At 44.6% G+C, this 17161-nt stretch overlaps 2 protein-coding genes across 3 annotated transcripts; both read right to left on the bottom strand.

The window, feature by feature from the left end:
• Positions 1 to 4705: 4705 nt before the first annotated feature.
• On the bottom strand, positions 4706 to 7552 carry LOC133897213 (thylakoidal processing peptidase 1, chloroplastic-like). Of its 2 annotated transcripts, none has more exons than XM_062337857.1 (6): positions 6453 to 7548; positions 6299 to 6367; positions 6142 to 6210; positions 5939 to 6025; positions 5522 to 5589; positions 4706 to 5432 (listed from the first exon to the last, which is right to left on the bottom strand). In XM_062337857.1, exons 1-6 carry the CDS (start codon positions 7242 to 7244, stop codon positions 5315 to 5317), a joined length of 1203 nt encoding a protein of 400 aa, XP_062193841.1. In that variant the 5' UTR covers positions 7245 to 7548; the 3' UTR covers positions 4706 to 5314. The 2 variants fall into 2 exon arrangements, 1 of the variants encoding a protein (XP_062193841.1); XR_009905873.1 differs by having other exon boundaries at positions 5356 to 5432; positions 6123 to 6210; positions 6453 to 7552.
• Positions 7553 to 11222: 3670 nt separating this feature from the next.
• Positions 11223 to 15178, bottom strand: LOC133897668 (nuclear pore complex protein NUP58-like). Its single transcript, XM_062338463.1, has 6 exons — positions 14654 to 15178; positions 13889 to 14003; positions 12620 to 13054; positions 11824 to 12328; positions 11565 to 11605; positions 11223 to 11455 (listed from the first exon to the last, which is right to left on the bottom strand). The coding sequence occupies exons 1-6, from the start codon at positions 14965 to 14967 to the stop codon at positions 11423 to 11425; spliced, it is 1443 nt and encodes a 480-aa protein (XP_062194447.1). The 5' UTR covers positions 14968 to 15178; the 3' UTR covers positions 11223 to 11422.
• Positions 15179 to 17161: the final 1983 nt, after the last annotated feature.

The following is a 17161-nucleotide window of genomic DNA, read 5'->3' on the forward strand; positions in this document are numbered from 1 at the left end:
CTCCCCGGAGATCCATGCCTTTGCCCGGAGCAGGAGGTCTTCATGCTTCCAATGTCTAAAGAAATCAAGGAGCGTGTTTCCTTCTTTGAGTGCTCAGCCTTGCTGGTGTGCATTGGCCACAATCGTCCCACGACGAAGCCTTATCACATCGTCGAAGCATTCAGGGTCGAGTTCGGCGTCCACCTCATGGACATCCAGGTCACCAAATACCACCCTGAAGATTTAATGGTGGTGATCTTCGACCCGGCGGCCTTTGAGAGGGCCAACTCGCGCTCCAGCTTCATCTCCGCTGGCCAAGAATTTCGGCTTTGACACTGGTCCGTGCGCAGCCAGTCCAACAGGGCCACTCTGGAGTTCCACGTCACGCTCACCGTGGAGGGGCTCTCACGCATTTGTGGACTGAGGAGATTGTGGAGATGATCATCAGTCATATGTGTGTGTTGCGCTTTGCTGAGGAAGCTTCCCGTTGTCAAAACAAGACGGACGAGTTCACACTCCATGCCTGGTCACTTCACCCGAGCACCATTCCAAAGGTGGTGTGGGTCACTATCACAGAGCCAGAGCTAGAGGGACCTGTACCGCATGTCCATGTCCCTCTACCACAGGCCTACATCAAATGGGTCGAGCCGCTGGTGCCAAAGTGGGGTCACACATACAAGGTGCTAGTTCACTTGGTGCGCCTCAAAGACCTGCGACCAACCAGAATTGCAATCAACCCTAGGAGGTGGATCTTCATTTAGCGCCAGGGCATCTAGGATGGAGACGCGCCAGTGGAGGTTGTCCAATCCAGAAGCTTGTGTAGCTCTTTTGACCGACCTCATCTCCCGCGCCGCAATGATGAAAAAGATGAAGATGGAGGCGGGGGAGGGCATCTGGATGAAGGCGATGGACGTCTGAGTCTTGTTTGGTTCAAGTCTATGTGTCGCCTACCTACATGATTAGTTAGGCATAGCCGATGTATGTGAAGTGTTCTCTATCCATGATAACCAATGTGTTAAAGCTCTTATGTTGGAATGTTCGTGATTTAAACACGACCATAAGGAGGGATGCAATACATGAAATGGTAAGTGTGGTTCGAGCTTCAGTTGTTTGCCTACAAGAGACTAAGTTGGGCCATTTTGATGATGACATTGTGGCCCAATCTTTGGGAAGGAGGGTTGCCGTAAATTACTCCTATGCGATGGCAGATGATACTCGTGGTGGCATCCTGATCGGGTGGATAAAGTAGGTTTGCAATTGCTTTCGTCTACCAAGACTTCCAACACTTTGACTGTGACTGCAAGATTATTGGATGACGAAATTGAGTGGAGTCTAACAACTATGTATGAGCTTAAGGAAGTGAGATTCATGGATGCGGACAAAGTGAGATTCATGGATGAGCTTAAGGAAGTCAATAGGGTTGTGGGAACTCGGTGGTTAATAGCTGGAGATTTCAACTTAATCTGCAGGGCAACGAATAAGAACAACTCAAGGTTTAATAGAGGGTTAATGAATAGGTTCAGGGCCACCATCGATGAACTATGTTGAAATAGATCTACAGGGCCGCAAATACACTTGGACAAACAGGCAAGACATTCCTACCATGTCTTGGATTGATAGAGTCTTCTATTTTAGTGAATGGGACCTGCTTTTCCCCTCAACCACTTTAACTGTTGCGGTTTCTACTCTGTCAGACCATTGTCCACTAGTTCTACATGGTAACCCGGGCTACAGAAAGCATCTTGGTTTCAGGTTTGAGTCCTTCTGGATTGCAATGCCAGGGTTTCACGATGTTATGCTGTAAACTTGGAACATACCGATCCATTCTGCAGATGCCATATGATCCTTCCACATCAGGCTCTCACTTAGGGATAAGGCTCTCAGGACCTGGAATAGAACCAATATCGGCAACATCAAGTTGCAAATGGAGATTGCTAAGTGTGTGCTTCTCATGCTGGATGTTGCACAGGAGTCTAGGAACCTCATAACTATGCAAACACAGTTCAGAGATAGTGAGATGCAAATTCCTAGGTCTGGTGGCCAATCAGAAGATTAAAGCACATCAACGCGCTAGATTGACCCCTATTAAAACTGCAGACACAAGCACCAAGTTATTCTACTTGCATGCCAATATAAGGAAGAGGAAAAATCGCATCCATTTGCTGCAAATAAATAGGGGGCTCACGGTCACGCATGAGGAAAAAGAGGAAGAAATCCATAGACATTTCAGTGCGTTATTGGCCACTTCTTTCAGGTGGGTTAGGGCTATAAATTGGAGTAGTCTTCGATTGCAAAGACTGAACCTTGCCGATTTGGACAGAGATATTGATGAGGAGGAGATTAAGCAAACTATTATGGGGTTACCAAAAGAGAAGGCCCCAGGTCCGAACGGCTTCGTGAGGTGTTTATTTGCATATTGCTAGAACGTCATCAAGAGTGAATTGGTAAAGACCATTACACGGCTTGCAAACCTAAGAGGCCAACAGTTGAACTTGCTAAACTCAGCCAATATCGTTATCTTGCTGAAAAAAGAGCAGCCGAAGTCTGTTGCAGATTCCAAACCTATTAGCCTGTTACATAGCTTTGCAAAGATCTTCTCCAAGATCTTATCTAACCGGTTGTCACCGCATTTGCATAGCATTGTTTCTAATTGCCAAAGTGCCTTTGTTCGCGGGAGTAGCATACATGATACTTTTCTCCACATGCAGTGCCTCATAAAGGACCTTCATAAGAAACGGAGACCAGCACTCTTCCTCAAGTTGGATATTAGTAAGGCCTTTGATTCTGTGCTTTGATCATACCTCATCGAAATCTTACAGCAAGTTGGTTTTGGACCGAGGTGGAGAGAATGGATATGTCTCCTCTTGGGAGCTACCTCCTCAATGGTGCACCGAGTAAGCCATTTCAACATAGAAGAGGACTCCAGCAAGGGGATCCTCTCTCACCAATATTGTTTGCGATAGCGATGGAACCCCTTCATAGAATCCTAAGCTTAACAAAAGAGAGGAATCTCCTTGCTTCGGTTCATCCAAACTCCAGCATTCTCCAATTTGCACTTTATGCGGATGATGCTGCCTTAGTGATCAAGGCAAGGGCGCAGGAGCTAAGGACTGTTAAAGAGATCCTATAGATCTTCAATGAGGCGTCGAGTCTTCACACAAACATTCATAAGTCTAAAATTTATCCGATTAGATGCAATGGTATTGACTTGGATGAGATCTTGCAAGTTTTCCCAGTCAAATTTAAGTATTTCCTGTGTATATACCTCGGCCTACCTTTGCACTTACAAAAACTCCGTAAGGTTGATTACCAACCTCTAATCGATAAACTAGCTGCAAGATTGCTTGGATGACAGGGTAAATTCCTTACTAGAGCGGGGAGGATTGAACTGATGAACTCGGTGCTAACTTCTACCGCCATCTACCATGCCACAGTTTTCAAGCTTTCAAAATGGCTTATTAAGATGATTGATAAGATCCGAAAGCACTTCATTTGGTTTGGAGCTGATATTCCGGAGGGAAGAGGCTATAATTTGGTTAACTGGGAGGCCATGTGCAGGCCATAATCTCTTGGCAGTGCTGGCATCTTGGACTTAGATTGCTTTTGCTGGGCGCTCAGAATGCGATGGCCATGGCATTCATGGAGCAATCCAGATCGCCCATGGAGCTCCTTCTTGGTTCAGTTGGATGGAAATGAAAGAGAGCTATTCGCAGCTTCAAGGTTCTGGATAGATAGGTGGTTAGACCAGTACACGCTAGCACATCTTGCATCAAATCTCTACAACATCACCAAGCACACAAACTGTTATGTGAGTCATGAGCCAACCAATTCTAGGTGGATCTCTAGTATAAGGCGCATCTAGAATTTTCAGCAATTGAAGGAATTTGTTGATGTATGGTCTGTGCTAGAGGGGATTGCCTTACAACCAGGGCAGCAGGACATGGTCACTTGGCGATGGTCTCCAACTAGAATATACACGGTGAAATCTGCTTATGAGGCTCAATTCATTGTTGCGAGTCTACCGTTTCGGGACACATTCTTCTTGAGGGCAAATGCTAAGCCCAAGGTTCGCTTCTTTACGTGGACGGTCATGCATGGCAAACTTCTCACAGCCGACAGCTTGGAATCGAGATGAATGAACAATGGAGTGGTATGTCCGCTGTGTCATCAGGAGACTGAAACAACGGAACACCTCCTCCTCCACTGCTCTTACGCCAGGTATGGATGTGGTGCCATATTGCAAGGAACTATGAAGAGCCAGAGCAGCAAGAATCTCTCACGAATTGGATGCATAGGTGCGCAGCAACTGGAACAAACAAAAAGCGCAATGCGAAGACGGGGAAAATACTTTATGCTTATTGCGTTTTCGAAGGGTGCGAAGAAGTTTACATGAGTGTTGTGCTCAGGACCATGGAGGAGATCGAGATCTAGCGCACGGCTATATCCAGTGACATTTAGTAAATCTGTTGCGTTCTTGCGTCCTTTTTCTTGTGGCGGCTCTTGCTTGCTAAGCCTTTTTTTAATATTTCTGTAGGCAGCTCCTAGCTGCTAAAACTGGGTACTGAAGTCTTTCTTTCATTCCTAAAATGAATTGGCAGAGCACCTGGCCTTTGCTTCAAAAAAAAGAAAAAAGAAAAAAAAAGAAATAGGGTATCCCTGCGTTCGAAAAAAATCATTCAGAACCAAAGCTGCCGTTGGATAAGCGGCGCACAAGAACACAAGAAAATCACGGGATAGAAACTGGTCATGTTTCAGATGAAATTCGAGCCTCACAATGTCGGCTCTGAACTTGCAATTGTTGCAGCAAGCCACAAAGCTGCCCGTTAAAAAATAGTAACATATTTTGATAGCATTTGCCTTGGTTCATCTACACCATTGCAACATGTTAACGACAGCTCCTACAATGCTGGAAACGCAACAAAATCGCCCAGCTCCGCAGTGCAATCAGCAGCACCTGAATGATCCTTCATCACTCGCTCTACACATATCGGAGGGATCGTTTCAGCTTGCAAATCGCAAGGTATTACACTTTCATGTGCTTAAACAAGCACCTGCCAATAGGCAGGGAAAACAAATCGGTCAGCCAAAAGGAATTTACAGGCAACACACAAGAAACAGATTGTACGAGGGGGGAAAAAGCCATAACCCGAGCTCAGCTCATCAATGGAGCTCCATCGGAGGCTATTACACATTGGCTATCCAGCATTGCTGGAGCATGGAATGTGTGCATCCTAGCAATGCAGAGGCTAGGAGCAAGTTCTTATGCGGTTGTATCTTCTTGTTACGACGATAAGAGCTTCCTTTATCGAAAAAGCATTGCTGGAGAAACTACGTATCAGGACGGCACCACGTAGCGTGCTGCATCAGGCTCGTATATAGTATCGGTTATCTTGGACGGTGGCCAATACCGGAGAAGAGATTTCCCAACAATGTTCCTTACTGGAAGTGGCCCCCTGAAATGGCCAGACATTCGAAACAGATCAGGACTATGTTCTATCAAGTGAGACCTTAAGTTGCAGATCAAGTTCGGTTTGCAACATACCAGTATCGTGAGTCAAAGCTGTTGTTGCGGTTGTCTCCCAGCACAAACACATGGCCTTCAGGTACAAGCTGCAGCAATAATCAACATAAATAGGCACAGTTAGAACTCTGACACCACATGATGAACCATCATGCTTAGTGCAATGCAAAATGCCAAGCAGTATGCCTAAGGCAACACAATACTACATGAAATATTCTATGACACTAGTAGGAGATTTCAATAATTCGACTAATTATCATCAAACACAGGAAATGCGGCCAATTGATGCCTCTGTACCACGCAGGGTCTGTATTTCGAATGTTGCATTTCGACGACTTAGGTGAGCAAAACCAAACACTTCGACCAAAATACGCCAAAGTACCTAACTACAAAACCAAACATTTCAGTGACTAGTGGAAGAAAGAGCATATGGCATACCACTGGTTCCATCTCGTAGTTGTGTGGCTCCAGCACAAAATCCTCATCCTGAACTACTCCGTTAACCAAAAGCTTGCCACCACGCACCTATCAAATAATCAGGAGTATCGGCGGTTATAACTCAAGCGAAAAATCAAACTTTTTTGCAGCATAATAAGACCAGGAAATAAACAGAAGGCACTACCATTGGGATAAAAGCTTACTTCGACATAGTCTCCTCCCTTGGCCACAACTCTCTTGATGAAGACATCACCCGAGCTGTAGCCGTAATCCTGCAACGAAAATATTGCAATTCAGACTTCACATTCGCTAGTATGAAGTATGAAAAAAAAAACAAAGTAGAAAGGCCGGAAATCGCACCTGAAGAGCTGGGGGAGCACGGAAGATCACAATGTCCAAGATTTCTGGTTCCCGGAATATGTACGAGACCTGCAGATCACAACGACATCAGAAAACACATAGATGAGACGGCACAACACAAAGATACCAAAGTATTCGTCAGACAAAGCTATACCTTCTCGGCGAGAATCCGATCACCAACATCGAAGGTCGGGTACATGGACTTGGACGGGATGGACCTCGGCTCGGCCAAGGACGAGCCGTAGAGCAGTGGCACGGTCACAGCTGCAACCGCCGTCTTGGTGTCATCGGAGCAGGAGCTCATCCACCTCGACAACCAGTTGCTCCTGCTCATCGCTGCACTAGCGTCACTGCTCCTCACAATGCCCGCAGAAGAAGAAGCACCGGCACTGGCACCACCTATCAAGGCCTTCTTGGAGGGAGCCGAAGGCACCGGCGCGCGGGGAGGGGAAGAGGGGACCGAAGACGACGAGGTGGCAAGGTCGTTGCAGGGGAGCCACTTCGCAGTCTGCAGGAACGGGAGGAAGGACGTGGGGTTGAACCCGAGGGAAATCGACGACGAGCCTGACAGAGACGCCGTCCCGGCGATCCCAGCGGCAGGCCTTGTCCCTTGCGCGAGCACCGACAGTAGCCCCACGGCGAGAGACGGCGACGGCGACTTGGACGACAAGCACGCCCGCGTGAGCAGCAGCGAGTGGCCTGTGGCAGCGAGGCCCTGGGGCTTCGGGTGGTTGTGGTCTCCGCCGTCATGGCGGTCGTTGCCGCTGCCGCCGCTGCGGTGCTGCTCGAGCCGGCGGGAGGAGGTGAAGATGCAGAAGGGGCGCCAGGCGCCGTCGTGAAGGAGGCGGTAGCCGCTGGCCGAGGCGGAGGAGCTGCGGAGGCCGAGCGACGCGGCGAGGTTCTGCGCCACGTAGCCGGAGTAGGACACCGTGGTGCGGATCGCCATGGCGAGCAGGCAGAGGAGCCGTAGGGAGAGCGAGAGGACGTGAATGGGGCTGTCGGGGGAGCAAGCGGAGCGCGGGGCGAGGGCGGGTTAGAAGCAAGCGGCCATTCGGCCGGGGCGTGGAGCGGCAATGACCCGAGCTTGTGGGAGTTCTATAGGTCCGGAGCTTGCGTGGGGGAGGTCGAGGTGGGGTTTCCGGCGAGGGGACCTCGCCGGAGACGAGGTCAACGGTGGTGGTCAAGGGAGGGGGCGCGGCGAGGTGAGGCGAAGCGGGGAGAGTGTGCGGGCGACGAGAGAGGTGTGTTTATAGACGCGTGGACGTTTACGCTCCTGAGGACGTGGAGGGCTGGAGGCCCCCTGGATTTTGGAGATTTTTTATGTTTCTTTTTTCCCTGTAAAATTGGGATAGCAAAAGAACACACCCATCCGGATGAAAATTATGTAAAATTTATCCAATTTCTACCCATACTATCCGTTTGAAGAATCGTGGTTCAGCCAGCGGATTGGTCAAAAAAAAAGTTTTTTTAAAAATCCATGCTTTACTAATCCTAAACTGCACATTCTTCAGAAGAAAACAGATAAAGAAAGATGTGTACTAAGAAATATCCTGAAAACTGCAAGAGGAAAATCAAATAGTTATTCCATCACAAGTTTTCTTAAAATTCATCTTATGAATTATCTATTGGGACTGACAAACGTCCACAACCCCTCTTGGTCGTTAGGTAGACAGCACCGTTGCTGCCCCGAAAAAAGGAGAAAAAACTACGCAAAAAAAACAAGACTAATCCACAACCCCCGAACTCGAAAGCAACGAGACAAATTAGACGTCCTCCCGAGAGTGATGCACAAAGCCACGAAAACGTCTCGGTTCGTCCCTCCGGAGACGACGACACCAGCAGTTAAACGCTAGTGGAACACTGGGTTGCTTCGCTGCAGCTTCCAATCTCCCAGCTGTCTCAGACAAGTCACAGCTCACTGACGAGATCACACCTGTAATCAAATCCTCAAGGGAGAATTTAAGATGGACCTGTGACTCCAGTGAGTGATTTTGAAGATAAAATAGCCAAAGCCAAAGACCTGGATCAGGAAACAGAGAGCAGTGCATTCACATGTCCAGAATCATTATGGAACTACACGTAACCTAAGAGTTTTTTTTTATATATTTTTTCGATTAAAAATTTAAATAAATAGATTCCTCGTGAAAAAAATTACAAAACTAGACGCATACCGCCCTCTGAAAGAGCGTTAAGGACCTAACTAACCACTGAGAGGGCGGTAAGCACTCTTACTGCTCTTTTTCATAGGCGGTAAGCTACAGTACATCATGGTGAACAATACTTCGAAGTTCAATTTCACTGCTACATTCTCTATTCAAAACAGTGATATTCTATTACTCTAAAAATTCTAAATTTTTTTGTACGTGTTCCATAATTCATGTGCAACCCATTTTAATTGAATTCACCTAAAAATCCTGTATAGAATTTAAACTAAAATTCTCCAAAAAGACTATTTTTATAACTTCTAGCAATTGTTAAGGCCACAAATAAATTTCTAAAAAACTATTAAAATTCACTAATATTCTTCTTATGTGATGCGATAATTTCTAAAATTATTTTTAGCACTAGTTTTATATATGTTTGAATTCAAATTAAGTTAAAAGAAGAATATCACATGAAATTATAAAAATACATATAATTGCTGCATTACAAAGGAATCTATTTTTTGCCATATAATCTAGGGCTGAAAATAATTTTAGAAATTATCACATCACATAAGAAGAATATTAGTGAATTTTATCAGATTTTTAGAAATTTATTTGAGGCCCTAACAATTGCTAGAAGTTATAAAAGTAGACTTTTTTGGAGAATTTTAGTTTAAATTCTACACAGGATTTTTAGATGAATTCAATTAAAATAGGTTGCACATTAATTATGAAACACGTACAAAAAGTTTTAAAATTTTTAGAGTAACAGAACATCACTGTTTTAAATAGAGAAGATAGTAGAAAAATTGAACTTCGAAGTATCGCCCTTTCAAAGGACTGTAAGCCTACCTGCCCCATGAAAAGACGGTAAGAGTGCTTACCTAATTTTGTAATTTTTTTCACGAAAAATCTATTTATTTAAATTTTTAATTGAAAAAATATAAAAATAAAAAAGCTCCGTAACCTAATCCATACACTTTCAGAGCGGCGAAGCTTGAGCTAAAATAACCCTAGTGCCACTTCATTGTATATCTAATAATACAAATTTATATGATCAATATGAACAGAGTATTAGCAAAGTTTTTCTTCACTGTAGCGCCAGTGCACCACCCTAAATCAACGTACCTTTACCCCTGCTCTTTCAAAATAAACAACTTGTTTCAAAGATTCAGACCAGGAAATACAGGATAACACATGTGTAATATTATCCCTTGGAAGTTGAGTAAAACGTAATACACAGTGGCATAGCAACAAAAGAAATGACAGGTAGAAATACTCGGTGTAATAAAATAAAGCTGGCCAAATACACGTCAGTGCTAGAATGATTCAACGAACTACGCTGAGCCTCTAAAAATTTCGCACACTGACATGTGGGTCCATTGACGTCTACACCCGATCGGACTCCCCCATCCCTAACAACCACCACGCAACAATGGGTTCGGCAAAATGTCAAACACACTAATTGACTCCATATAAAAAGAAAATATTCATTATTGAAATGATGTTGGGGTTGTCGTAAGCACTTACGTTTCAGAGGCAAGGATACCAATCATATTCATATGCAGAGGATGAGAGAAAGGATAACATTCTGGGCCTCTTGTTAGAGGACGAAAACTATGAAGGAACCTGGAACCATCACAATCTGACGACGAATAACAACGTGCTATAACAGATGAACTACTGTCTAATCTATGTGTAACAGTAAAAGGTATGAGGCAACCTAAATCTCAAATTGATGTAGCAAGGATGTTCCAGGGATGAAATTGTCTAGAACTTACATGGAAGGACCTGACCTTCCGGTTGACAGGTTCAATTCTGAATTTGTTCGACCATATGCGCCTACAGCCAGAGTCAGGTGCAACGTGGATTTGGCTAGAGATGCAGACAATAGCTGATAGCAACAAAGTCTAAGGATCTCTTTGGAACGCAGGATTTTTAAAACAAGGGAATAGGAAAAACACAGGATTAGAATGCCCTATCACCTTGAATCATATAGAATGAAAAAGCACAGGAAAACTACAAGAATAACCGTTTGCAGGAAAAATACAGGAATCAGATGAGAGATAGACACTGAGGAAAATTTGCATGATATTGGACCTCATGTTACAATGCCTTCAAAATTCCTATGAAAAAAGTCATTCCATAGGATTTTCATAGGAATTTGCCAAGTCCATTCCTTTGTTCCAAAGAACTCTTATAGGAAAAATTCCTAAGGGTTGAAATCCTCCAAAATTCCTATGAAAATCCTACAATACAAAGGAAGCCTAAAACACTAGATGCATCTACGGATGATGCAAGGTTGACCACTATAGCAAACTTCAAAATCATGTCAAAGTCGAAACAATAAAAGGTCGCACCATTTCTTGGACCAGAATGAACTTTCAACCCTGCTGCAATGCATAGCATGGCATCTCCAGATTGTGACACATACGAAGTTAGATCTATACAATAACATGAAAGACTCCACCAGAACTTGCTAGTTATTGCATTAATGTTTTGATATAATTATGGTTGATCTTAGTGTCCAAGTTTCCCAAAATGAGACCAGTCTAATTTAAGATGAATAAGAACCACGAATATTTTCATCACTCAACAGTCCAAAGAAGAATCCAAAAGTAATTACTTCACTGAAAAAATAAGGCATGCTTCAAAATAAAGGCTCGAGCACAGAGACATCAAATTACTAGAAATCAATGCAAAACTAGTTGTAGGTTACAGCCTTTCCCTCCATATAGGAATTCATAAGTTACCACAGAGTATGAGAGTATTCTGACAAGATTGTAAAGGGTCACATGCATTAAAAATTATAACTAGTAGTATCCGATAAAATCAATCTGATAGCGAGCATGCAACAAGATAACTACTTCACTAGAATTGTTGGGAAATTAATTACAAGTTTTGCATAAGAAAGAGGAAGAAGGAATGGGGTCAAAAGGAGAAACAAGAGGACCCGCATGCTACAATGATTTGGTTACATCTAGCGTCGCCCCCGGGGCTTCGACCTCCCTTTCTGCACCATGAAAATGGGTAAAACATTGTAAGGTGAAAAGGGAAGCTTGACAAAGTTCTGCTAAGTACAACTGAAAAAATGATACATAAACTGAAGGAACTTTACTCACCGATGCACCACCGAAGCTGGAACCTGAAGCTGTAGCTCCACCTGAAGATACACAGACGTGTCAAGAAGTGCCATGAAGTGCATTTTCCATTTTGTCCTCATGTTTAGTCATTTATAGGGAACAACAATGGGCATCATGCATGACGGCACATCAGTGCTAATATGGTTGAGTATGTGAACCTCCAAATTGCTTCAAGTAAAATAGAATGCAATTTTCTAACATATAGCTAACAGCGTGTATGGTGAGATAGTATGTGTACCTCCAAATGGTGTAGAAAATAGTGATGTTCCACCCAACGTAGACGTTGAAGCAAAAGATGTATTGCTAGTCCCAAATCCAGATGGAGCTGGTGTTAATCCAAGTGTTGGAGTGGAGGCTGTCCCAAATGGTGTGGTCAACTGAGCCGATCCAGCTGTACCAAAAAGGTTGCCTAATGGAGCTGGAGTTGTTGGAGTTGAAAAGAGGCCCGAAGAGGATGGAGCGGAAGCTGGGGTGCCAAAAGCTGAAAAAGCACTTGACGAAGTCGTGCCAGAAGGGAAAGAAGACTGCTGTGGTTGGCTTGTTGCGGGTGCAGCAACTTGTGTTGTGGGCTGTGCAAGAGCAGGCAAATGCAAAGTTGGATGGACCCTTCTGGCAGCTGCTTCTTGTTTAGCTGCTTCTCTTCTGTTTGCCTCTAGAAATGGATCATTCCCAATACCCATACGGCGTTGCTCATTAAGATACTTAGTTTTCATTGATTCAACATACTGATGAAGATTTTCCACCTGAAAAAATAGCAATACAAGAAAACCCATTAGTATCAAGGCAATGCTAAACCTAGTAAATGATAACTGAATAACTAAACCTAGTAAATGATAACTGAATAGATGGCCTCTCATTTCGTCCACACTACACAGCATATTGCTGTTGCTTAAATGTTCGATCAGTTTAGAGCTTTACATTAGACTCATTGAAAGTAGACAATAATTGTTTGATACCGGGCACATCATGAAAGTAACTTTCAAAATAAATGGACCTGGATGTTTTTTTTGTAAACTTTTTGAGCAAGCTATTACCTTCGAAGCAACAAAGATGAAGTAGTCATGCACATTTGACATAACTTTTGGAAGAGATTCCAAAGAATCTGACGATCTTTTATTATTCTCCATTTGAACAAGCTGCTCTAGCTCACCAATCCACTTGCAGCACTCCACGAGATAACACTCAAACCTATTGACAGTTTTCTGCATAAATAGGGAAGGGCGCTTTGGAACCCCACTGTAGAAGTCAATTGTCGGTGCCATTGTCACTGACTGGTTGGATGGAGCTCCAGCAGGATTCAAAGAACCACCATTTGCAGCTCCAGCACCGGGACGGCTGAATCTTGGCCTCAACATCATATATGAACGAATAGCAAATTCCGTGTTCCACATCATTTCATTGACAACAGTCATTAACTCTTGAATGGAAGCCTTCTCTCTCTCCATCACAGTGGTGGTCCCTCCAAGCTCCTGCTTGAGCAGACACAAATATTTACTCATGAATCCAAGCTCCTGCTAGAGCAAATACCTACCAGGCTACCACTATGCACTCCAATGGTATACAAAAGAAAGATATTCAGCATTGATATCAATTTTCGGCTATCCAACAAACATTATTTTCTATATAGCAAAGCATACTGCCATTTTCCGTCAAACATTATGTTCCATATAGCAAAGCATACTATCATTTTGCATCAAAGAAGCATGCAAGCATTCAAGTTTGGTATAAATTCGAAGTTTCCACTAATCTGATTAGATTTATTACAGTACCATAAGGACAAAAATCGTCCTTGCCAAATGATGAAGCTTCTCTTATTACAAGCGGAAGTGTAGTCGCAACATATTATGTTAATTTGTTCTCATTCAGGACATCACTAAACCATGACACATGACAGCATCTAGACTACTAAGTAGGGCCAAGGTTATATCTAATATATTCATATAATAGATCAAATATTAGTGGAAACAAGAAAAGGTTAACCTAATGAAGTCACGAAAAGAAAAGGGGATCACAGAGATAGAATTTAGCAATTGCTCGAGATGAGCAGGCACAGTACTTATGGTCTAACATACAGGTCACTAACTCCTGAATCTCCAAGTGCTTAAAAGATATGCAAGTGACTCTTAGTTGTTTGCAATGCATATGACATTTTCTGGCATTTCAGACTGTGTACTCACAGCATCAAGTATCGGGCTATCAGCTAATACTACAATAATCTTCCGGATGTAGAGCATGAAAAAAACAATTAGTCAGGCACTACATGCTAAGAAATATCTCGAGAGATCGTGATGAAATATCCTAACCTGAGCAATGCGACTCGCATCAAGCTCAAAATTGACATTCGAGATCGAGGAGTCATAAAGGCGACTGCACTGATCCAACCTCTCACTCTCATCTCTGTACTCCCGTATCTTATCCCTGCAAAACCGCACAGTTAGGAAACCGCATTCTTTAGCACAACATAGCAAATAGTTCAAACATCAACTGCTCCAATAAACCCCACGGGGGCCCAAACAGGTCACGAAAATTGGAGAAGACAGAAATTGCACTCCTTCAAGGCCTTTAGCCGTATGAGGCTAAGACCCCTTGGTTCACCACATGAACATCAAATGAGACAGAAGTCCAACCCAACTGGCAAATCAGATCATAAAGCACAAAATATGAATCTTTCCGCCCAATACCAAAAGTTCACAACAATGGACGCTAACAACAGCCAGAAATAGAAACCATCAGTCCCTCGATACTAGAAAAGGAACAATTTTACTACGTTATCCCCCAAAACATTTAATTCAAATCACAAGTGCAAAAAAAAAAACACCGCTTTCACTCGCAAAGAAGCAAACGAGAGCACATTTCGCCAATTTGGCCTAGTATACCAGTACAGCGCAAGAAAAGTTACAAAAAAGAGTATTTTTTGCTAATCGGACGGTGCAAATATAGGTGTGGGCGCAAATCGACAATGAAAGTTCACATCTAAACAATGGTAAGTCTTGCCCAAATAACCGCACCCCTTCACCAGAAAAAAGAAGGGGGGGGGGGGGGGGGGGACACTCAGAGGGAAATCCTACTCGATCTGGAGCAGCGCCTTCTGCGATTCGTCGTGCAGCTCCTCCCAGTTGGTGTTATACCCCGCGCGCTTCCCCTCCTTCGTATACAGCATCAGCTGCTGCTGCTGCTGGGGTTGCGGCTGCTGCGGTTGTGCCGCCGGCGCCACCTGCTGCTGTGGCTGCTGCTGCGGCTGCTGCTGGAAGTTGAACTGGAACGGCGAGGGCGATAACGACGGCGTCTGCGCCGGGGCGGGCGTCTGGAAAGGATTCGGCGCCGCCGGGGCCGGCGTCTGGAACGGATTCGGCGCCGCCGGCGAGGCGAAGGAGAACGACATTGCCGCGTGCGGCGATGGAGGGGTCGCCTCCGGCGACGGCGGCGCGGAGGTCCAGGTACGGGAAGTGAGCGCGAGGGGATTCGTGGGCTCCGGATGGGCCGGGCGCACGGCGGCCTCGGCGAGCTCTTAAACCCTAGGAAGCCGACATGGGGTGGGGCGGAGTCGCGGAATCAAGCCGGCGCAAAGCTGGGTAAGGTGGGGGAAAGGAGGTAAAAATCCAAAAATAGATAATATATACGAACCTATTTGCTGAAATGCATAATATAAGATATATTTATAATTTTAGTCTCCATATTCAATATTTTATTTATCGAAAAATGATTTTTGGTACACCGTATCTCAAAAATACGTGGACACGGCCATATTCGACATACGGTGTGCTAAATATATGCTACAGTGTCATATTCAGCACAGCGTGTAACGAATATGGTTGGACATGGTGTATTTTTGGGGTATGATGTACCAAAAATCATTTTCCGGTAAATGATGTGTCGAATACGGATATTAAAATTGTAAATACATCGATATGTTATCTATTTTGACAAATACGTTCATACATGTTGTCTATTTTTAGACTTTTACCAGCAACGAAGAGGTGGTACTTGCGGACATTTAATTTTTTTGCCATGCTAAATAAACGTCTTTTATTTTGAGTCACTGATACGTAGAGTGGCAAATCATGAATTTTTCCATATTTGTGAGAGCGCTTTTGAAAAGGAGGGAGTTGTGCGGTAGAGTCGGAGATGAAGAGGCATGACGGTGAGGTTAGGTCAGACCAACAACACCAGTGTCGGACTCGAGTTCTCGTGAACTAGGAATGCCAATCAGGTATAACGGGTACGGTTAGTGCTCATCTTGTATTCGTCAGTTTTTACATGCCAGTGGGTATATTCGCGAACACCTATGGGCGAAGAGCGGGGATCAAACCCGTCGTTCACGGATATACCTATTTACCTATTGTGGAGGCTCGGCTTGGGCTAGGACTGGCGACGGCGTGGGGCGGGGCTGGCGCAGTGGTTCAACTCGGGGCAAGAAGAGGCTAGATGGCGATGGCGTGAGGCAGGGTTGGCGACGACGACTTGGGGAGGGGAGGGGCTAGCAATGGCGATGCAAGGCGTGGCTGGGCAGCAATGGTGCAGGGCATGGCTGGCACTAGCGGTGGTTCGGCTCGGTCGGGACGGGGAGGGGCTGGGCTGCGTGGCGGGGGCTTGGCTTAGGGCTGGGAGGGGCTGGATCAGGCTCATGGGGACTGGAGGAGACAGGGACGGGGTCACAAGGCGACTGGATCGGGGAGGCAGCGGCATGACACCCTGAGAACTAGGCCAGTTAGGTAAAAGGATTAGGGTTTGGAGAATTGAGTCCACCTGTCAGAGAGTTTATACGTGTAAACAGGTTTCGCGGGTACGAGTATGCTTTACCCATACTTATGACCGTCGGGTAGTATTTTCGCCCACGAATATACCCGTAGGTATCAAATGCAATATATACCCAACCCTATTAGAGCATTTACCCACAGATAAACAGGTAATCGGGTTAAATTAACATCCCTACTACCAGCCCAACACGTTCAATTTGGAAATTTTCACCTTCTTTGGAAGCCTTTGCTTGCTATCAATTAGGGCGGTAAAAAAATTCGAGACTCACAAGTTACTCGAACTCGGCTCGCTAAAAGCCAGATTTGAGATTGGCTCGTCTAAGATTCTAAGCCGAGCTCAGCCTAGTTCAAAGCTCACGAGCCTAAACAAGCTGAGCTAAGCTCTCAAGCCTCTTATTCTATTCAATAATTTAGATGCTTGATTAGAAATAGAGAAGAAAAATTATAAATTTTAACTATTAACGAGCCTACTTAAGGCAAAAGAGCTTCAATCGAGCCAAACTCAAGCCTGTCTCTCTAGGCTCCATCGGCAGCTCAGCTAGCTCGAGCTTCTATCGAGCTTAAGCTTACCATGCCATGCTCATTCGAGTTCGGCTCATTGACAGCCTTATTATCAATCGACAGCAAACCTTTAGACAGTGACAACATGTGCCGGCAGCATCCTGCCCAGAGCAAGAACCAATCCTCACTGAACTGATATGATATGCTCCCTGAATACTGCAGCAGTAAAGAAGATCAAATTAACACGCAAAATTCTTGCACCCAAGCATTACCACCCAGATTTACTAACTTCCATGTAAGCATGTTAAGATGATCACA

The sequence above is a fragment of the Phragmites australis genome, chromosome 17 (genome assembly GCF_958298935.1).
Source record: "Phragmites australis chromosome 17, lpPhrAust1.1, whole genome shotgun sequence".
In the NCBI taxonomy this organism is placed as follows: domain Eukaryota; kingdom Viridiplantae; phylum Streptophyta; class Magnoliopsida; order Poales; family Poaceae; genus Phragmites; species Phragmites australis.

Excerpts from the sequence above, each read along its gene's own strand:
- LOC133897213 (XM_062337857.1), bottom strand. The coding sequence starts at position 7,244 with ATGGCGATCCGCACCACGGTGTCCTACTCCGGCTACGTGGCGCAGAAC. Across the intron at positions 6,368-6,452 it reads ATCGGATTCTCGCCGAGAAG|GTCTCGTACATATTCCGGGA; the intron begins GTATAGCTTTGT and ends TGTGATCTGCAG. Across the intron at positions 6,026-6,141 it reads AGGGAGGAGACTATGTCGAA|GTGCGTGGTGGCAAGCTTTT; the intron begins GTAAGCTTTTAT and ends ATTATTTGATAG.
- LOC133897668 (XM_062338463.1), bottom strand. The coding sequence starts at position 14,967 with ATGTCGTTCTCCTTCGCCTCGCCGGCGGCGCCGAATCCGTTCCAGACG. Across the intron at positions 12,329-12,619 it reads TCATCTTTGTTGCTTCGAAG|GTGGAAAATCTTCATCAGTA; the intron begins GTAATAGCTTGC and ends CTATTTTTTCAG. Across the intron at positions 11,606-11,823 it reads ATTTTCTACACCATTTGGAG|GTGGAGCTACAGCTTCAGGT; the intron begins GTACACATACTA and ends GTGTATCTTCAG.